The 22,259-nt window shown below is 37.8% G+C and overlaps 3 protein-coding genes across 3 annotated transcripts; 2 read left to right on the top strand and 1 right to left on the bottom strand.

The window, feature by feature from the left end:
* The first annotated feature begins 787 nt into the window (after nt 1-787).
* Nucleotides 788-8,377, top strand: LOC147860123 (uncharacterized). Its single transcript, XM_087324211.1, has 2 exons — nt 788-1,484; nt 8,082-8,377. Exons 1-2 carry the CDS (start codon nt 852-854, stop codon nt 8,151-8,153), a joined length of 705 nt encoding a protein of 234 aa, XP_087180337.1. The 5' UTR covers nt 788-851; the 3' UTR covers nt 8,154-8,377.
* A 1,942-nt stretch (nt 8,378-10,319) lies between these two features.
* On the bottom strand, nt 10,320-12,715 carry LOC147860122 (tRNA/rRNA methyltransferase (SpoU) family protein). Its single transcript, XM_087324210.1, has one exon. It carries the CDS (start codon nt 12,675-12,677, stop codon nt 10,395-10,397), a length of 2,283 nt encoding a protein of 760 aa, XP_087180336.1. The 5' UTR covers nt 12,678-12,715; the 3' UTR covers nt 10,320-10,394.
* A 5,104-nt stretch (nt 12,716-17,819) lies between these two features.
* On the top strand, nt 17,820-20,344 carry LOC147860121 (very-long-chain enoyl-CoA reductase-like). Its single transcript, XM_087324941.1, has 4 exons — nt 17,820-18,073; nt 18,185-18,224; nt 18,921-19,672; nt 20,128-20,344. The coding sequence occupies exons 1-4, from the start codon at nt 18,005-18,007 to the stop codon at nt 20,194-20,196; spliced, it is 930 nt and encodes a 309-aa protein (XP_087181067.1). The 5' UTR covers nt 17,820-18,004; the 3' UTR covers nt 20,197-20,344.
* The last annotated feature ends 1,915 nt before the right edge of the window (nt 20,345-22,259 follow it).

Raw genomic sequence — 22,259 nt, 5'->3', positions numbered from 1 at the left:
ATATAGAAGATGATTGAACAATCCTTGACAACAATAATGTGGTTGAAATGTAGAGAGGTCTGACAACGTTAATGAGAGGAGCAAACTTGGTGTCTCACAACTTAGGTCGAAATAGGCAGGTCCTGAAGTTCTCTCTCCACTCATATTTGAGTGAATCTAACATGCTCAATCCATCCGGAAGGTGCCAAAACCCTCAAAACGACTCAGACCTCATTCGATTCTGACTCTGTATGAGGGAGATTTGAAAGGTAAACTCTCTCTTTGTCTTTCACGCCACGCTAGGTTGTATTCACACCATCTACCTCACCCAGTCCCTCGCTGAAATCACATTTAGACTTATATCTAGTGAAACTCGAACACTAATGAATTGCCCAAACTTAATGCACCGTCCTCTTGTGATGTAGCCACACTATGCAACTGGCTACTCAAAATTGGCTTGAATTTTATGCTCACATGTGGATGTTCAAGGGTTCGTTTCTTGATCCGCATAAGGTCTAAGGACCATGCATCATCATGAAGAGATCAAGACGACTGACGACTGTGTGGCGGCGGAGAGAGAAGGATATGGCCGCGACTGCGCCTTCGTGCCATACGAGGGAGGGGTATTTGGCTCTCACTCTCAATCCCTTCAAATGGTCCGTTTCACACCAGACCATGACCTAAGTAAGGTGGAGAAAAAGCCCATATATATATATATATATATATATTAATATACATATATAGAGAGAGAGAGAGAGAGAGAGAGATATAGATAGATAGATATATAATGCCTCTCCCTTCTCTGTGAGACTCTGTCTCTGCTGTGTCGTGATTCTTCAGGCACAGAGGAAATCGATTGCATCGCGAACGCCATGGCACCATCGCACCAGGATGAAGGGCAGCCTCTCATCATAGGCTACCCCGCAACCAATACAAACCCTTTTGATGGATCACCTCCGCTTTTCCTCCTTCCTTCTCGCCGACCCCACCATGGCCACCACCACATACGATCGACTTCCTCCTCCTCCTCCTCCTCCTCCTCTTTCATATTTTTCTTCTTCTTTCTGTGCTTAGCAGTGTTTTCTACATTCCTCATATGGCCTCGCACCATCAAGATGTCAGAAGTTGACTTAAATTTGAGCAAAATACACTTTGATGTGAAGAAAAAAGATAAAGATTCTCTCATCCCACAAGTGTATCTCGACATGTCTCTCGATCTTCTTCTTCGGGCCTGGAACCCTAATTTCTTCGGCGTCACATATGACACCCTAGATGTGAAAATATTGTTTGAAGGGGATGAGATCGGTCAGGTTCGATCAAATGGTGTGATTATGAAGCCACTTAGTAGCTCTAATGTGAATGCCACACTTGACCTTAATGGGTACCAAATCACTAGTAACGTTCTGAAGCTTCTTGTTGATATTGCTAGTGGAACTTTGCCCCTTCATACTATCACTAGTTTCAATGGACATATCAACATGCTTTTGTTTCGCCTGCCTCTTGAGGTAAATCCCTAGTTTTTCTGACATCCTTAATAATGTTGAATTTTTTTAATTTTGCATAATAAATGAATGTGGTAGTTATAAAAGTCTGTGATTAAGTTGTAGTCTATTTTCCTTATTGATGTTAAAAATCCATATACGAGTAGTAGATGAGCAAGTTAGAAACCATCAAATCATACCCTATTTACCTCCTTGATGATAGAAATTCGAATATGAGTAGTAAATGAAAATTTTGGAAGACATCAAAAGATAGGCTCCTAAACCTCAAAATTCATGAATGGTTGTAAATGATTTATTTGTATCCATATTTTTCCTTCTCGATGTTAAAGTTTTGGATACGGATAGTAAATGGATGTTTAACAAGCTCTAAGAACGGTGCAAATAAGAGTATTACTCTGTGAAGAAGAGGAATGAATGCTTCAAAAGGTAATGCTTTGATGCAAATTCGTTCAAGGTTCGGGAATCATTTTCAAGGTCCTTGAAGCCTCACCATAAGCTGATTTCCAGACATAGATAACGTATGCCCCTCAAATGGCAATTGAGCCGATTTCAGAACTGTTGTAATTGAACACCAAATAACTACGGGATAAGAAGAAATAGTGATTTCTCGCTATCAGAAAGTTGAGAATGATGGAACATTATAAAATTCTTGTTTCTGACATGATATGTCTATGTTATATCCTTAGAGGGGTGAAAACTGGCATATGTTCAGCTTCACAAGTAGCCCAATCTTTTGAATGGATAAACAACATTAAACCTAGAACAGCAGAAAGAGGAAAAGTACACAATTCGCTGATAGATTATATTCTCATATCCTATGTTAAAGAAAATTTGTCGATATCTTTAACTATATCATAGTTCTTTGAAAGTCTACTATCGCCAATTCCTTTGAAGCTCACTTTCAGTTGTATGAGAAGCCGCACCATCACCAGCCAAGCTTGAATCTCCCTCTTTCAATTTTTCTTTCGCCATTCTCTGTTTTCCTTCACCAATATAGTGACTGTACCTTTTACAGCAATTATATTTTGCCTTCTGCATTTTTTCCTTACTAAAGATAGATTTTCCTTCTTCGTTTTGCTTTTTACAACAATTATATTCACTTGGCCTTAGATTGAGTTTGGCATTGCCTTTTATTATTCCTTTAGTTTGAACTATAGGAGTTTGACCAATTCTATGATTAGGATTAGATTTATTTTTCCTTTTCTCCTCTTCTTTCAATAATAGTTAATGAAACCTTCAAATGGATTTGATTTTTCCTTACTACGCATTGATACAATGTATTAAATGTGGGAAGCTTCGCAGGAAGGCAGAAAAGATCTAAAGTCTTGTCTATCATATATTTCTCTAGACTGATCAAGTCAACTTTGAGCAGTCTCTCTCTCGTAGATCTTGTACCTTTGTTACATGACCTATCATTTTATGTATCTCCTCGTATCAATACAATCTAATGGTTTCTTCAATAAGGCAATTCTTGCTTCATTCCATAAGTAGAAAAGGTATGAAGCACTTCCCAAGCTCTCTTTGCTGTCAGATGCAATCAGATGTGTTGAATAATTGACCTCTTAAGTGCAAGAGAAATTGCTCCACTCATCTTTAGTACCCCACCTCTTTTGTTCTTGGGTAACAAGATAGGTCAGTATGGTTGGAATGGCAAAACTTCGTGCATTAGGAGAAGTAGAACCCACATGATTGGTTCATCACCAATCATGTGCTCTCACAAGCTCTTTGAGAGGAAATATGTTTTCGCATGGAGCACCAGAACAGTAGATTGGTTCCATCAAGTTTTGTGTTCTTGAGATGAGACTCTAAAAGTATCTCTCATGAGTTTGGGCCATAGTTGGATACTGGTATGAAGCAATATATAAATTGATCTACACAAAACAAAATCCTAATCACGTATGTGAATGAAATTCTATATGACAAACCACAAAATGAACCCTTTGGTGAAAACCAGATTGCATATTTGAAATTGAACACTTAGAATGAAAGTCTGGCTGAACCCATGAACACTTCCAGAAGATAGGTGTCTGGCTAATGCATGTGGCTTCAAATGCATTGGATGACTAGAATTACTTCTGAGGAAATGTCTAAATATTGCGGCATACAAAAATTTGCTAGTCAGATTTGAATATCTAGAGAGGTAACCATCGATTAGGGGCTGAGATATTCTTGTACCATTTTTTGGAATTGGTCCACTAACCATTTTTGGTGAAAACCAGATTACATATTTGATATTGAACACTTAGAATGAAATTCTGGATGAACCCATGAACACTTCCAGAAGATAGGTGTCTGGCTAATGCATGTGGCTTCAAATGCATTGGATGACTAGAATTACTTCTGAGGAAATGTCTAAATATTGCGGCATACAAAAATTTGCTAGTCAGATTTGAATATCTAGAGAGGTAATCATTGATTAGGAGCTGAGATATTCTTCTACGATTTTTTGGAATTGGTCCACTAACCACTGAATCATCAAAATCAAAGAATGCTTTTATGAGGATGATCAAATAATAGAATCTAACAAAGCTAGAATAGTATTATGCATGATAACAAAGGTAGAATAGTGTTATACATGGTAATGAAGGGCTTTTATATCATTTCACATACAATTCCTGTAGTTTTGCCGTTATGAGATGTACCTTAACACCCAAGGCACTTTATTTAGGTTTTATGATAACTGATGCCATATAACATTTGATCTATGATAAAGGAGCAATCACCTATAATTATAAATCCTACATAGTTTTCTGACAAGGTAGACAAGCAAATGGGCTCTAGAATATATGGGTGAGTGTGAGTTGCCCGTTTGAAGATGAAAATGGTTTTGTAGTATGGGGCAGCATATGTAATATAATGTTTGAAGCGTGAGCCTTCATTTCTCTACCAAGCCATGATACATTGATGTTGTAGAAAAGTCATTCGTAAAGGAGTCTATTGGATTAGCATGAAGCAATTGCAATTGATCCATCATGCAAACCATTTCTTTATAACTTTAAAGGGAAGCCAAGCATGACCTGTGGGACGAAACAAGTGTTACAAAATCAGCTATATCCAGTTGTGCATATAGAGAGCCCAAAATATCGGGGTCATATGTTCAATCCCTACATTCTGCAGTGGCATCTATTAAAGAAGGGAATTTATTGAGATTTGAACATGGGTGCATGGGATGGTAAAAAAAACCTAGCTTAACATAGATAAATAGATATATAGATGGATAGATTTTATTATTGTCCTTGTTGATAAAATATGACCTATGAACTAGAAAGAAAGAAAGAAAGAAAAATATATTAATGTCTTTTAAGAGGCCAAAATGGCCTATAAGACCAAATAAGAGATTACATCTTGAGTGTTTTCTCGTCTTTGAGAACAAATCAAAATAAAATAAATATTACACAGTAAATATAAAAGTAAATAAGATGAAAAGAGAAGAAACGAGGGAATCTGGTTTTTGGCACATGTGAGATTCTCAAGTTAGGTATATTGTAGCTTTTGTCTTCAGAAGATCTCTAGCATAGGTCGATCCAGAATGGAAATGTCTCTGAAGCGAGGGAAGCACCTACGATGGCGGGAGATAATGGCTTTTATCTGTCGATGACAAGGGTGTCGAGGTCATGGTCCATGGGGTCGGGGCCTACGTGCACGGCAAATTGCTATTGCCCGATCAATTTTAACCCCTTTGTTATGTCCTGGTTTGGGGCCCATTTGTGTATCCCATGATGGACTTGTAGCATTAGTAGGAATGATGGGGCTCACGAAAGTTGTGATTGTTCTTTGTGGTTGTATTCTTCAACAACTTTTCCCGATGTCTCTTGAGCTCTAGCAAGAAAAGTCCTAGGCATCGTTGGTCCTCATATTCCATTGCCTTGTGTAGTGGGCCAAAGCCTTGTTTAAAGAGGCAATGGTATCTCCCTCTGATTTCATAAAAGACACTACAATGACAAACATAGTGTTCCTCAGATTCCACTCCTTGATGACACAATTGGCAAATTCTCTCTTCTAGAGGTAGTCGGGTATATTTGCCTACCTCAATTTGTAGCCGATGTGATGAAGTTCGCAGCTGGCCGGCCTATCACACCACGCAGCGCATAGGATAGATGTATGTCCATATAAGGTGGCCTGATAACGAATCCATCCTCCGATGTATGTAAGAAGTGTGTCTTATAGTGGGGCATCTTTGTACCAAGTGGTATTTTGGGGCTGATCCATGTTATTTTGTTTTCCAAGTTAATATTATCAGTTCGGATGACTTTGTTCTTTTCCACTTTGTTCATATTTAGATAGGGACAGTCCAAGCTATATTGGAACGGGGGTAGTGCATTTATACTCATGCCATGTGCCTCGATTCATTGCTGCATTTCAGAATACCAACAATGAGTGTCTCCATTTTCAGCCAGTTGTCTTGATGACATAAGTGCCAACCTTGGGTACCTTCGTTTAGGGAGCTCCCAAAGACATTGGATAAATGTCACTGATCGGAACAATGCCTCGGTTATTATAGGTGTTGATCCCATTTTTGCCTGGATTATATCGTGGGGCACCGATGCTTTGCTCCTTATCATGAGAGCATTCATTGACACTAAAGGTCTCTCTAAATCTTTCCAATGATTTGCCTTGTTAAGACTCGGTCCCCATGTTTCTACTCCATAGAGAAGAGTTTGGGTGACTAGTGTATCAAATAACCATAACTTAGTCCGTGGCTCTTGGAACTGCAAATGTGCACATTGTCTCTCGAGAGCACCAAGGGCTGCATATCCACGAGAAAGTCGGGCACAAGCAGCCTCCTGTAAGGAGAACCTAGGTCCTGTAAATGTTACTCCTAGGTATGTATAGGAGCGTTTGTATTCCACCTTTTCCGAGAGAGAGAGATTTTATTATCATCTCTAGGGGTCAAAGATGACCTATGACACCAAAAATGTAACATTTTCATGTAATACATGTGAAAGTGAGTTGTGATTCTTTTATGAATGTCCCAATCGAGAGTGCAAAAAGTATTGGGTTCGATCGAAGATGTGTGGAAAGCATAATCGAATGTGTGATCAAAGGCAGAACATTGTATCAAAGTGTTATACTCATATTCCCAAACTTGTTTAGGGCAAAGTGTGCATAGTTGACTATTCTGATCACTTGTGCCCCAAACCCATGTTTCACATTGTAGTGAGTGAGAGCCAAGTCACATGGAAGCAATGGTTCGGATGGTGGACAACATAGGCTCTAACATGTATTGATGTGTGCAATTTCCTCGTTTGATGAAGAATATGATTTCATAGTTAAGTTTAATATATGAAGTATAGAGTGTGAAACATGAGCCTCTGACATTTTTCCCATGTCATTATACATTGGCATGGGAAAAAGGTCTCATTTCTTGAGGAATTTATTGATGCATCATGAAGAAAGTGTAGTACATCCCATCTTTTAAAACATTATTTCTATCGCTTGCATCCAACCGGAACACAAAATTTTGCCGTCATATGTCTTTTGGATGTTTTTGCTTACTTCCCATTCGATTCTATGAAGTCAATGCGAGGGACTATTTTCACCATAAACATATATTCGACAACCCTTTTGATGGCCATGATCTCAATGGGAAGCGATCTTGTCTTAAGTAGTAGAAGGGTGTATGTCACTCGGAGAAACTTTGGAAGGAAATGCTTTTGGTCATTTTCAAACTCTTTCCAAGTGGACTTGTGGATGGAACTGTCCCATACTTCCACCCCGTAGAGAAGCACCAATGTCACGCAACTCTCGAAACCATATTTCTTGAGAACTTGAACATTAATTTTTCCGCCGTTGGTTCTCAAATGCAAAATATGCCTCTAAGTGGCTAGTAGCACATTTATTCCATCTATGATTTCAGGGAACTTTAATGCCAATGTATCTAAAGCTTTCCACTGTTTCAAATGGCCATTATTGCACGTAATGCATGGTCTATCCTTATTGCAGCTCTTCACAAGCAAATCTTTGTTTTAGAGCTAATGACACTCAACTTACAGGTGACCTAACTATGATGGTTTCAAAATTATTTACATCTCCTTCTTATGCAAAGGTTTGATCCAATTTATAGTTGAATCATAGGACACGCCGTGTTGCAATGCATGATTAAACATATCACTTATCCATGCATGTGCTTCCTTTCTTGTCTGATTTCTTAAGCACTATGCATACATTTTCAATCGTGATTGGTAAAGAGGGGAGGCATATGTGAAAGAGAACCATAACACGTCAACTTTTCGGCAATTGATAGCTCATATAAGTTCTTACAATGCATAGACAATTCCATAAGAGACTGGAGTTAAGTCACCATTACTCTGAACATGCGTCCCCCTTTAGATTTCGCCAAAATTTAGCAAATGCATGTGCTTTCTCTTGCATTTGGAGAAAATGTGGAGTAACTTCCATATTCTTCTCTTTCTTTGAGTCAATCTTTTGTACTCAAGCAAATGTTTTTGATAACTTTTCTTATCGTTGTGTATGTGAGAGAAAGAAAGAAAGCTTTATTAACGTCTTTTAAGAGGCCAAAATGGCCTATAATACCAAACAAGAGACACATCTTAAGTATTTGAGAGAGAGAGAGAGATTTGATTTAAATTGCATTTTCAGGGAAGAGTAAGCTGCAATATGCTGATCAATCTCCAAGATCAAGTGGTTGTCAATCAAGAGTGTGATGCATGAACCATCATATGTAATCTATATTTTGAAGCATGGTAAGAAAACACATTGAGGGAAATTGTGTAGTATTCAAAACCTCTCTCTTTCTCACAACATAGACTGAACAAATTTATGACAAAGGTGATTTGACGCTTCTATGTCACTTCTTTGTAAGTATTCATCATTCTCAAATATGTATGATCCATAGAAATCTATTCTGTAATGAAAATAGTCAGTTATTTTGTTAAGGCCTCGAGCATGAAAAATTAATATTCCTAGGTTGTTTTTATCGTTGAACTTTTGCAACACGTTCATCATTCATAGATATTTCTTTCCATGATAATGTGGTGTTTGCTTTAAAGACTAGGAAAATTGTAGCAGCTGAGGGTATGTTTCAAATAAGTTTGTGGACTCTGCCCTTAGTTTGGTATCGATGCATAAAGATACTTCATGTTCTCATTCTATCATGAAAATTTTCATAATGTGCTAGTTGTGTCTCTCGATCTCTCAGCCTCTGAATGAGACCGCAACCTACAAATCAGTCATATGGATCATATTTTACCTCCAATGGTGATAGCAAAATCTCCCCCATCCTTAATATTATATTTTTTACGATACAGAAATTACAAATGTGCAATGATCCAAGTTCTATTATCACTCAAAACAATAAATAGGAACATCTATGACAAAATAGCTACTCGAGTTCCCTCTTTGTACTAAGGTTGTGTCCAATTCATTAAGCTGTATTTTTTATCAACCCAAGAACCAGGGATGAAAATCACTCATTCAACTACTACACTAGATGACACTTACATTTAGGAGTTGAACATAAGACAAGCTTACTAATTGAGCTCTTTTATTGATTTATTTAGCATTCTAACCCATAAATTATGATTAACTTTCTAAAGACTATGTGTGGAATGTGATAGATGTTTTAGAATTGCCCAAATTAAAATAATTAGATTATGTTTCATATTCTTTTCAATGTTAATTAAATGTGGATTGATCACCCTTGTTAAATTGATTCTTTGAGATTTTACATAGCATTTCATATCAAATTATAAAGATGGCCATAAATCCTATTATCTATCTTGAGCACTAAGCTTGATTTTGTGCCGTTATTTTTTTTAAACTTGCCAGTGCTTGGAAAACGTTTGGTACGTTTACATTGATTTTTCTAGTGTCTGCATTTGATGTTATTATTCTTACACTTCAGAAAAAACTGATATAAAAAATGGAAAGTGCATTGCTCAGTTCTATGTTTTTGAGGGCAATACACTTGCAAGCTGCAAGGTCCTGTAGTCGCATGTGCAAGGGCAAACTTTGGCATATTGCGTATAATTTTTTGTACTAATAATCATAAGGGATGGAAGAAGACAAAACTGACTAGTCTGCAAGGATTTCTATGCTTGACAACCTGATATTTGCCTATTCTTAACTAATTCTCTATTTCACTTCAATACACATGACAACCTGAGTAAGCTATTAATTAGAATGGACAAAATCAACGATATGGTTTAGTGTTCACTGTTAACAACTCAAGAGCTGTGATCAATGAGGTGTAAAGTCAAATAAAATGTGATACTGAATAGAAACATGCACTAGTAGGTGCATAACTAGGTACATTTCGTTTAATAGAACACATTCATGAACTCAATTCTTCATAATAAATAATGGTGTAGTCTTCTGCATATTAGCAGTGTTCTTATTAATGCCCAAAAAACTTCTTGGGTTTGTTTGCCTTGTAGAATGCATACATCGCTTACCCGATGAGATAAGAAAAGTCAACAAAATAAAGATAATAAAGATAACAAAATGAAGATAAAAATTCTGAAATTTGTAACTGTAACAAAGTAGAAGATGTACTTGGAGATAACACAAGAAAGTACTGTTGGAATTTTCTTAACAGAACAAAAATGGAAAATACATATGAAAGCAGTTCAGGAAAAACTCCTTTAAAGTTTACATCAGCCTTGAGATTGGGAACATCTCGATACATTTCTCAACAAGCTTCCTTTAGTTTCTCATTCAATTCAATAAAGATTGTGAACATATACCTTTTCTGAGAAACAGAACAAAATAGAAAAATTGTCTATATGCCTCATGAATATCTTGATTTATTTTTAAAGATTGGTCATGGATTTCCACAACATGGAATTTTTCATGAAAGCAAACCTCGAATTTGCACTGTATAAAAACCAAAAAGAGGTGATTTTTCTATGCTATTAGATACATGGATTATAGACATGCTATGTCCATCGTCAATCAAGCCATAGTGTCAATCCCTGTCAGAGGAGAGTGTTCAAATGCTCTTGGGCTACTATCAAGCAGTTCGTGTAACAAAATCCCAGCAGCCACACTAACATTCAAACTCTCAACAGCTATAAAATCTTCATCTCCCCTTCCTTTTCCAAGTCCAAGCCCTTGTGAATCATGCTTTATCAGATCATCATCACCGACACTAACACCATTCTCCTGTGTGTTCTCAACAGCTTCACCCAAAACTTGTTTTGTATTACATTCAATGTGCAATCCAGGAATGCAGACAAAACTATTACATGCCATCTTCACATTAGTCCGGAGTCCTTTTCCCTCACCACCAAGCACCAATATGGTGGGCACACCTCGTGGAAGATCTCTGATTGGAATGACATCGGGACCAGCTGCAGTGGCACCTACAACTCTCCACCCATTCTTTGCAGATATCTCCAAAAACTTCATCATATTCTTGCAAGATCGAAGCTCCATAACTTCCAAAGCCCCTGCACTAGCCTTACTAACAACTGCACTTAATGGTGCTGAATTCTTAGCACATACTGCAACTCCTTTCGCTCCCAAGAAGTAAGCTGAGCGAAGAATAGCACCGAAGTTTTGAGGATCTTGAACCTCATCTAATGCCACCCAAACTGGTGGTTTTTCACTCTCTCCCCAAGGAGCATCGAGACTTATTGCATTGATAAGCTCAAGAGGAGAAGCATCCAAGACCAAGCCTTGATGTGGCCTATTGTCGGCCAGCATATTCAGATCATGCTTTGAAATCTCCTTCACTTCCAATTCTTTCTCAATCGCGGATTTTAAAATCCATTCAAAGGCTTTCTTATCTTTCTTTTTGGATCTTCCACTATTCATGGGCATATTTGCTTGTACATAGAGACAAAACAACTCTCTTCGGGCAATTCGGAGGGCTGCATACACAGGGCCCACTCCATATATAGCCTCACCAGATAATCTGGGTAAGGTTGATCCAGATGAAGGCAATGCATTGTTTTTCCATCCAGAATTCCTCCTTTGAAAAGGTTCATCATTCTCTTCTTCTTCTTCTTCTTCTTCAACATCATCCTGAGTTATACCACGAGGGTTTCTCTTTCTAGCATTATATCTTATCACATCCCCAGCTTGAGGGGTTTCTTCCTCCTCATCATCTTCATCATGGCTTTCTAAGTTATCATCATAATCATTATCCTCTACAGTAGCATCAAAATGCCCTCTCAAGAAACGTGTACCTCTAGACTTGTCATTTAATGCTACTTTACCAGGAGCACTCAAAAACCTCTTTTGGAAACCACTCTTCCAGTCCATTTTACCATTACCGTCAGAATATTGCTCTTGAAAACCACTCCCACTTTGACCTCGACCATTATTTGTTGATACCTTCTTGCCATCATCATCATCAGAATCATTATTCATTGTATCATTTCGTGACATTCTCATATGTCGAAACTTGTCTTCGTTTCTTGGCATTCCTTTACCTCGAGCATCAGAAAACGTGTCTCGAAAACCATTCTGGTCTCTTCCGCTAGAAAATCTCTCTCGAAAACTTCCCTGATCTCTTCTGCCAGAAAACTGCTGTCGAAAACTGCCCTGATCTCGATCTCGGCTACTATTTACTGATACACCATTATAATCAGAGAACTGCTCTCTGAAACCCTCCTGCTTTACCTTACTATTCATTCTCCTCGTATGAAAATCATTACCCACATCCGAAAACTGCTTTCTTGAAAAGCTACCATCTCTAACTATAGATTTCTCTTTCCCAAAAGAAAAACCATTTTTCCCACCGTCTTTCCCATTGGAAAATTTCCCTCTCTCACCGTCTCTTCCATAGGAATTTCTCGCATTCTCACTATTTTTCCCATGGAAAACCCTTCCTTTCTCGCCATCTTTCCCATCTCTAGCATACGAAACTCTGCCTTTCTCACTATACTCTTTCTTGACTCCTCTTGAACTCCCGTAGCCTCCATCCTCTACAGTTCGGCTCTCCTTCTCTGTACTGGAATCCTCTGCGGTTTCATTCTTGGAAGCAAAGAAGTTAGAGCCAGCCTCATCCCAGGAAGTAGAAGAAGGATGTGTCTTCTTCTTGACATGAGTGGAGTCTGCGGTGTACCTGAGCTTAACAGCTTGGCCGAAGTATCGGCGGCCAATGTGGGAGTGAATCTGAGTGATAAGAACAGAGGAAGAGGGTGATGATTGTGAAGAGGAAGAAGAGGAGGAGGAGGAGGAGGAGGAAGGTAAACGCAGAGCACGCACGAGCAGAGAAGAGACAGCCATAGCCTCCTCTGCCTCTCTCTCTCTCTCTCTCTCTCTCTGTGTCTTCTGTTGGCGGCTTGGGGGGTTTAGGTTGGGTTCCCGAGTGCCTATCCTCTGTGCTGAATTTTACCAGAATACCCCTGGGCTTTCACAAATTCGGAATATGCCCCTCCCTTCCCTTCCCTTCCCTTCCCTTCCCTTCCCTCTTTCTTTCTTTCTTTTTCTCGTAAAATAATGGCTTTCGTTACGAAAGAAAATAAACTTACAACAAAGTATGTATAAAAACCCTTTGTCTGTATTTATGTAAATACTACTCCTACGATTACAAACTCAATCCCACCCCTACACACCAACAATTCATATGTCGGATATGATGACCTTGCCTAACTCTCTCTCTCTCTCTTGTTCTCATAATTACCTTACCCTAGTAGTAAGTTGTTAACACTACAACTTACAAGCATATACTTCGTATACTCTTAATTCACTAGATGCCACATTGATTGTAGGGGGGTGAACTATGACCACATGGTCTCCATTGGGCAACCTTACCAACTGAGCTACATTCATCTGGGCACTCTCTTCTTCTTTTTTCGTAATTACCTTACCCTACTACAAGCATTGTGTTGTGAGTTCGAAACCCAACTTCCTCACCTCTCTATTATATACTTCTTATGCATCTCATAATTCACTAGATGCCACTGTGGAATGTAGGGGTTGAACCCACGACCACCTGATCTCCATTGGGCAACCTTACCAACTGAGCTACATCCATCTCGGCTCTCTCTCTCTCTCTCTTTATATACTTCTTATACATCTCATAATTCACTAGATGCCACTATGGAATGTAGGGAAGGGGTTGAACCCATGACCACCTAGTCTCCATTGGGCAACCTTACCAACTGAGCTACATCCATCTAAGCTCTCTCTCTCTCTCTCTCTCTCTCTCTCTCTCTCTCTCTTCATGCTTGAGACTTCATGACTTCTCTAGAGCACTATCAATTGCCACAAAAAAGTCATTTTAACTTTACAACATATTTTCTCACCCCAGCTTGCGAATCAAAAGTGGAGGCGTTTTGCATGTTCCAATTGAAAAATAGCGCCCAATACCTCGAGAACTCAAAAATAATTCAAAAATTAGGTATCGGTTCATTGTTCTCCATCATCTCTAATCCTATGCAAGGACCAAGGTTCTTCCCAAAGCAAAATCAAACACATCTATTTTAATGATGAAAGGATTGGCTAGATTGGCATGAAGCAAATTTGGGGCAAAAATAAACACTTGCACTTACACTTTATGTGAATAATTGGTTCTTCTGTGTAAACTCTATGAGAGGTAGTACAATCTTTGAGTAAATCTTGAGGAATGTGTAGTACAAATTTATATATCCCAAGAGATATTGAATGCCATGCATTAAACGTGTTTTCCAATCCAAAACTATATGCACCTTCATTGGGTCTATAGATATACGTTTTGTTGAGAGACATACCTCACTACATTTCTTGAGATTGGTATAGAGACCCCCATAACTATTGTAGAACTTGATAGACATCTTATCATGCTCCTTTTGAGTCATTAGGAGACCAAGTTGTCATCCATATACACTATGTTGAAGATGTCCAATAAATCTCAAAAAATAACATTTGCCATATGTTGGAAAATCTTCAATGTACATATTTGTGAGTTTGATGAACATACTTGTGTGCTTGAAATGTCAGTATTAAGTGTGAAAGCAAATTTCCAGCCATCATTTATTGATCATGATATAATTTTTCCATAGTTTTCCCTAATCTTATAACGAGGACGTGTGGATAAAATCTGAAATGAATGAGAGTGAATTAAGTATTACAAATCTACAATTTGAGTTAAAGTATCATGTGTCATCATTTTACCACTTCATATGAAGTAATCACGTTTGAACACTTGAGAGTGTAGATTTCTATGTAGGGGGGTTCAACTTATGTTGAAACTTGATACTATGTCAATGTGTCTATGGCTTTTGTCTGCTGAGCACATGCAACCCTTGTGGAACCCAAAGTACGGCTTGCATCAACACTCAATCGTATGAGACATCAAGGAGATTTGGGTCTCCCTCACACCATTGTTATGGGGTGGTTTGGCACCCCTCTTTCCTTTATTTGGCCTTATTTTTCTTATATTTTGCTTACTAGTTAGTAATTAGATAGCCTCCAACAACCTCCTTGATGGATTTGAACAGGGTTATATGCACCTCAAAAGTTCAACTTCATGAAATATATAGCTTTGTTAAGGCACTCCAATGAACTTCATATCAATGACACATCGTATCTATTTCAAATTGTGATGTTTTTGGACTCCTCTAGTCTGCAAATAAATGAAGGGAATCATATTTCTTCTTGACAAAGAACGTTGGTGCACTATTTGGGTTTCTAGGATGTGCATAAATTCATTTACCAAGTTCTCATCAATATATTCTTGAAAAATCTTGAGCTCAGATGGCAAAAACTATAGGTTCAATCCCAATATGACTCTTTTCTTGGTTGCAAGTTGCAAGGAAAATTAAAGGTTGATGCTCTATGAATGTAAATCTCTTCACCATTTTGAAGACATCTCCAAATTCTTCGGACTTGCTTGGAAGTAAGGGATTCACCTTTTATGGCCTGGTAACTACATTTGTTGATATTACAAATAAAACATCCCATCTGTTGGTCCTTGTGGGCATAACCTTTGCAATCAAATAGTTAAGATCCAATGAGATTTTGAAATTGACATTGTCGAGGAGAGGGACTCATAAATACATTATATCTAAAACCCAAGATTACTTGGTTTTCTTGAAACTCTTCGATTGTGCGGCTTCTCCAATCAATCTCCATATTATAAAGTTTAAACTAAGGAAAACAAAGAACAATTGGAATGTTCATGACTACTAATAATATTGAAGGAGATTATACATGCCAAGTTATTAAGTAGCACAACAACTAACTAAATTTCATCAACTATATCCCTAGATGCAAGGGAATGTCCATCGATGATTGTTATAGAGGTTAGATGAAGGAGCCTATTCAAGAGAATTTATCATGAGAAGGAAAAGTTTTGATCCACTGGAATGGACTTGATGACACCTAGGTTTACTATCTTCTTCTTGTGCAACAAAGACTTTGCTAACTCGATTTAATGAGATGGAATGAATGTTAGGGATTAAATCTACACGTTCTAGATTGTCCCTAATGGCCCAATTTTCGATAGATTTGGAATAATGGGTAATGGGGATATGTATGTGTAATTATCTATCTCTTGTGTGTGTGTGTGTGTGTGTGTGTGTGCGCGCGCGCGTGCACCTTGTGTTTATTTTATTCATATGTGTTTTTATTTTTTTATGATTGAGGAAAAATGTTTGTATAGGTGTTCGTTTTATAAGGGTATTTCTTGAACCTAAAGCTCCTTTCTACCTTAGCTCATCCTAGAAAGGGGGAGTATATGTAGAAAAGGGGGGCAAAAAGGTAATGGTTCAATGTGAATCGTAGGCTTGGTGGGAGCTCACGACGGACTCCACGTCCTGCATCAATTGACGAAAAGTAGACCCGTGGATAGTAGTGCCGCATAGTTGCGCTCACGCATGTGAAACGTGAGCGGGACCATTAGGAACTTGAACCAAAGAGGATAAGTTGTGGACTAGAATTGTCATGTTGGAGACTTCAGGTTACCCTCGATATTTGGTTTAGTGCCTAGAGGGTTTCTTGTAGTGGTTTTTAACTATGAGAAATCTAATACTAAAAAATAGTTATCGTAGTGGTAAATACATTGTGTCTAATTGTACAAGTATAAGGTTTGAATCTCGCCTTACACCACTACGTCTACATAACAAATTAGGCCTACACACTCGTGTTATTAATTTATTCCCTATCAGGACATTGGAGGAGGAGAAATCTTGAAGTGGAGAAGGCTCAAGGAAGAGAAGGTTGGATGAGGAGAAATCTTGATGTGGAGAAGGCTCAACAAGGAGAATGTTGGAGGAGAACATTGGAAGAGGAGAATATTGGACAAGAGAAGGTTGGGAGGAAGAGGAGAATGTTCGAGATAGGACTTGTGACAAACCCATAAGGACTTACGAATATGTGGGAACATGAGGTGGTTTGGGAGCCTAAAGTGTTGGCTATATAAAGAGGACTATCAATGGCCTTCATTACAACATCTCAAGACATTATCAAGATTCTATGAGTGAGCCAAAGCTCTCTTCTTTTGGATCCACTCGACTCAACATCCAACATTAGATAATATTCAGTGGTATAAGACATTGATGGTATTTTATGTTCATATCTCATCCTTTACCCAAAGGTGGTCATATATGGCTAAGCACCCTTAAACCATTATTTTCTTAATCTAAATACTCATTGGCCATCAATAATATTTCGATTCATAATAAGGTGCTCACAGTTCTTAATCTAAATACTCTATTGTGAATCAAGTATCATGATCCACAACCTTTGCTCGTTGCACACTATCTCTAATCAAACAACAATAAACAAATGCATAAAACGTAAGAAAACATGGACTTCTATCACAACCCGTGCTTGACTCTCGCTCTCTCTAGCTATCGGTATTTGTGGTGTACACCGTAGCATCAAAGCCATGAAATTGAGAGGAGAGGATTGAAGTTCAACCTTGGCCACGTGCTATAGGGCCCTATTTGATATTGATTAGGATGAGTCTCCTATAGACATCTCACTCTCTCTAGTTGTCATCATTGTGTACAATGTAGCATCAAAGCCATGAATTTGAGAGGAGAGGATTGAAGTTCAATCCTCGCCATGTGCTAGGGACCTGTTTGATACAGATCAAGCTCAGGTCTCCTATAGACATAGAACAAACGATCTCAATAAGAAAACAACACCATTCACTTTTTTTGGGTCCCATCCATGTTGGGCATGGCGGGATTCGATCTCTGGTGCATTAAAAACCTCTTTCTTCATGGATTATAACACAAGCTTGCATATTCTTGCTCTTGCCTAGTCCTACTCCGAAGGCATTACAATTTACTACTATTGAAAGGCCGTTTTAAACATGTAAAAGCTTTAACTTCCTCTGTTCCTCAGATCTTCTAGATTCCTCTAATATTTTCTTAGGGTTTCATATTGCCCTTTCTAGGTCTCTCTTCTCTCTCTCTCTCTCTCTCTCTCTCTCTCTGTCAGTTCTGTATCAGGATTATCCGATATACTCTCTCTAATTTGATCTCTTTCCTTCATCAGATCTCTCTCTCTCTCTGTCTTCTTTCTGAAAGCTCACGTTTTGTTTTGGTTTCCTCTTCTTTTATTGCAGAACAAAGAGGTGGTATATCACGCATATTGGCGGTTAACCCATCATCCTCTTCGTCATGCTGATAACAGTTGTTTCTCGCAGTGGAAGAGAAGTGTTCAAAGGAGGGATTGAGCTTCGAGAGAATGTAAAAACGAGCGATTCATTCATTTTCATACCTGTCCATACGTAACGTATATTTGCTTTTGCTTTTGCTCTCTGATGATTTTTCTCTTCTTCACTCTGTATCTTTAAATAGGACACGGTGACAGATCTCAAAGCTGCCATACACAAGAGAAGTAAGTACAATTATCATAGTTGTGTTGCACATTTTAATGCATGAATCAAGTCTGTGAAACTTTAAAAAGACGTAAGAGAATGCGTAGGGAGATCTAGTTTGTTTGAGTTATTTCTTCTATTATCTATGAATTAAGTCTGGAGATATCTCAGAGTAAGTATAATATGTAGAGAAGTCTTTGGTTCTGGTCTTAGGTTAGGAAGTCCGTTTTCACTCCTTTGCGGTCATCTCTCGCCTTCAAGACATTCGGAAGGCTGTTCTTTCATAAATTTTAGCTTTTGGGTTTTGAATGAAATGAAAATAAGTAGAATATTTAGAGAAATATGTTTGTGTGGCATAATAATGACTATGGCATCTTAACTTTAAACAAAGTATGGTATTACGATTAAAATCTTACAAAAGAAGTAGAATATGACCATGTCTTTACGGTTCGAATCTCAAAAAGGAGTAGAATATTTAGAGAAATATGTTCATGTGACATTACATATGATGACTGGCATCTTAACTTTAAACAAACTATGGTATTGCGATTAAAATCTTACAAAAGAAGCAGGATATAACCATGTCTTTGCGGTTCGAATCTCATTAAAGAGGTAGAATATGTATGCAGTTTTGGATCTGTTCTTGGTTTTGGTTTTGAGTGCGTAGATTCGATTCCAATGCTAATGTAATAGCAAAAATTTGTTCTCATTTCCAGGTGGCAAGCTATATCCTGAGAGGCAACGCCTTACACTCCCTTCTTTGCCTGGTCAGGCTCGTCCGACTGTTCTCGATGATGGAAAAACGATTGGTGATTACTTTCAGAAGGGTTCTTCTGACTACAAAGTGGTATTGAAAGACCTCGGTCCTCAAGTCAAGTATTCGACACTTTTCTTCTTTGAGTATCTGGGTCCTCTCTTGATATACCCAATCTTCTACTTTCTTCCCGTCTACAAATATATAGGGTTTCCAGAGCATCGGGTCATACAGCCTGTCCAGACATATGCCACTATCTATTGGTGTTTTCACTATTTGAAGAGGATTCTTGAGACCTTTTTCGTCCATAGATTCAGTCATGCTACCTCTCCGATCAGTAATGTGTTCCGGAATTGTGTCTATTACTGGTCCTTCGCAGTTTTTGTGGCTTATTTTGCCAACCATCCGCACTATACACCAGTCGGTGAGAAGCAAATGTATATTGGGTTTGGCATTGGCATTGTTTGTCAATTAGCAAACTTCTATTGCCACATTATCTTGAAGAACTTGAGGTCCCCAGACGGTAAGGGTGGGTATCAGATTCCTTCGGGATTCCTTTTCAACTATGTGACATGTGCAAACTACACAACTGAAATCTATCAATGGTTGGGCTTCAACATTGCTACGCAAACTGTTGCTGGTTACTCCTTTTTGTTTGTTGCTGCATTTATAATGACAGATTGGGCTCTTGGCAAGCATCGTAGGCTAAAGAAGGTAACCAGTCGCTTACTATTCGTAAATGTATCACGTGTATTTATTCATGTAATGCATAATACATTGATGTATTACTCATATAATACATTGATACATTAAGATAATTATATATCTATATACATGCATACATACATACATGTACATATAGCTAAAGTGTAATGCATAATACATCAATGTATTGTTCATATAATACATTGATACATTGATGCATTGAGATAATTATATATCTACATACATGCACATATAGCTAAACATAAACATACACTATATTGTTTTTTTCATACCCCTTATATTCTTGCTTCAGTCTAATTTGAAGTTCATTTGATTATTTCAAGAATATAAAACATTATATTCATGTTCTGAAACGTTAACATGGAACATTCTAATATGCTGATCGGCTCTTGTATGACTGTATTGTATGTGTTCTTATAAAATATTTTTCTTGTGGTTTACAGCTTTTTGATGGGAAAGATGGTCGCCCGAAATATCCACGCAGATGGGTTATTTTACCACCTTTCTTGTAGACATCAGCTCATACAAGAGCATAGTTACGACTACAGTAGACGATGAAAACATTCTTCGATAAATGTTTGGAATGGGAATCTCGCTTTGTTATCCTAGTCTGTAATGTTTTCTTTTCCTTTGAATGTGGAGATTTGTGGCTCTTTGAGGGTATGAGGCTTTTGTTTTTTTTAATTGGTAAGCTTTGTTACCGAGCTGATTATAATTCAGTATCATGGATGCCTATGTGCTCATTTCAAAGTTTAGTTTTTCTTTAGTATCAGAAACTGGCTAGATTAAAGTAGTTGACTCAATTTTTCCTGACTAGGGAGTCAAGAATTGGCAAATTAGCAAGGTCATGATATCGGTTTTTTAATTTTTGTATTAGCCGAAGTATAGGTTATAGTAGCAGATGCATTCATTTGTTTGTATCATGAAACAGCAAATATCAAGGCTCATGATTTCTTAGGTTTTACTACAATTGAAGTAGCTAATTGAACACACTGCTGTCAAAGTACATGCAGTTGAAAAATTTCTCAGCATGATATAGATGTAAAATGGTGTCTCGACATTTGAGTACAATATTAGAGCTCTTTAATATGGACAAAAATCAGACACCTCTGAATTCAATTATTTGAATGCTCTAACTGTAAGGCCATGGACAAACCTTCGGGCTTGAGGATCATGACTCATGTTTATAAGTATTTAGATAACTTGTTTTTCATGTGTTGGTCGTTTTCCATGTTCAAAGGATCATGTTCTTTCGTGTCATATCATATGCTACAGTAGTGTGTGCTCTTTTTTGCTCTTCAAATTACCTTGGCTCATTAGACGTGCAGCTTGTCATACTATTCAATTCATCCATCATATTAAACCAAAAATTAAATCTTGAAGTTTCTTAAAGCTCCATTACTATGATCTTAATGCATGTGGAATTATTTTTGAGATGGTTTACAAGCATGGAGTGCATAGCAAAATGCATGAGAGTAGTGATGATTAAACTTAATATCCATTGGTTGATTCATGTGGAATGATGTTATGGCTGATTTTGACAAGTGCTTTGTATGTCCTCATGGATCGGACATGGTGAGCAATATCTCCATGGTCTGGTGATGATATGGACTATCTTATATCCTCATACTTGTTGTCATTTGCATTCCTTTATTCGCATTATGGTGTCTCCTCAATAGGTTATTAGTCAAGGTAATGAATCACGGAAGAAATGAATGCCATGCAAATGGGGAGATTAATATGAAATCTTGCATCTTACCCCACCCTCAATTGAGATCCTAAACGTTTGTGACGAATCTTGTAAGTTTAGGTGTATCCATGTTTATAAACTAATTCATCCTCATTGACCCTTTGTATGATGATCAGATGTGAACCTTACTTAACCATAACTTATTGGAGTTTCTGATTTGTAGATATTCCATGAAGCCTATGACTGACTTTTTCTCTTATTTGATGTAAGAGAACTTAAATAGGCGTGTCTATTTAGAGAATAGTCAATGCTATCAGGAAAATATGTTGCATAGCCCAATCTATAGTCAAATGTGGTAGAGCCAACCTAAAGTAGCTTGCTTCTAATATTTGTCTATAGATGGCAATGAGAAAGTTGTAGTTTTTAATGCTTGTACGTAGTTACAACGAGAGAAAATACTAGGTGTTTGAATTTCCAATATCATTATCAAACCATCTTCAAGATCATATTGACATGGAAGAGTGCATCCTTTTTTTTCATGGATGAGATTACTTTGATGATCATTATTGGTTTGATCAACTTGGTAAAGAGGTAAAGTGTATGCATATTCTTTGTATCATGGTAACAATAATATTTTCATAGTAGGAATGGGTTAACCTAAAGGTTCTAGGATTGAGAGGAGGTAGTACAATTAGTAGGCATTTAACATTCTGCCAAGGCAATCTCACTCATTTAACTTTTTTGGTTGGGCACATAAACAACCGGTTTTTCTTGAAGCATATCAACCACACTACTAAAGTGTTCCATGCCGGCATTGAGTGTGGCCCATTTTGATATTGGTGTTCCTCTTTGTGCATTGACTTGTTTGTTCAAGCATAAATCATG

This window comes from Azolla caroliniana, unplaced genomic scaffold (genome assembly GCF_043228905.1).
Source record: "Azolla caroliniana isolate FFs.n. ecotype wild unplaced genomic scaffold, voAzoCaro1.0.p SCAF_9, whole genome shotgun sequence".
Classification (NCBI taxonomy): domain Eukaryota; kingdom Viridiplantae; phylum Streptophyta; class Polypodiopsida; order Salviniales; family Salviniaceae; genus Azolla; species Azolla caroliniana.
Note: the sequence above shows the minus strand (reverse complement) of the source record. Positions and strands in the feature narration are given on the sequence as shown.

Bases quoted from the DNA above. Each gene is read 5' to 3' on its own strand.
- LOC147860122 (XM_087324210.1), bottom strand. From the start codon at position 12,677: ATGGCTGTCTCTTCTCTGCTCGTGCGTGCTCTGCGTTTACCTTCCTCC.
- LOC147860121 (XM_087324941.1), top strand. From the start codon at position 18,005: ATGCTGATAACAGTTGTTTCTCGCAGTGGAAGAGAAGTGTTCAAAGGA. The intron at 18,225-18,920 runs GTAAGTACAATT...TCTCATTTCCAG, and splicing joins AGCTGCCATACACAAGAGAA to GTGGCAAGCTATATCCTGAG. The intron at 19,673-20,127 runs GTAACCAGTCGC...TGTGGTTTACAG, and splicing joins AGCATCGTAGGCTAAAGAAG to CTTTTTGATGGGAAAGATGG.
- LOC147860123 (XM_087324211.1), top strand. From the start codon at position 852: ATGGCACCATCGCACCAGGATGAAGGGCAGCCTCTCATCATAGGCTAC. The intron at 1,485-8,081 runs GTAAATCCCTAG...TTGCATTTTCAG, and splicing joins TGTTTCGCCTGCCTCTTGAG to GGAAGAGTAAGCTGCAATAT.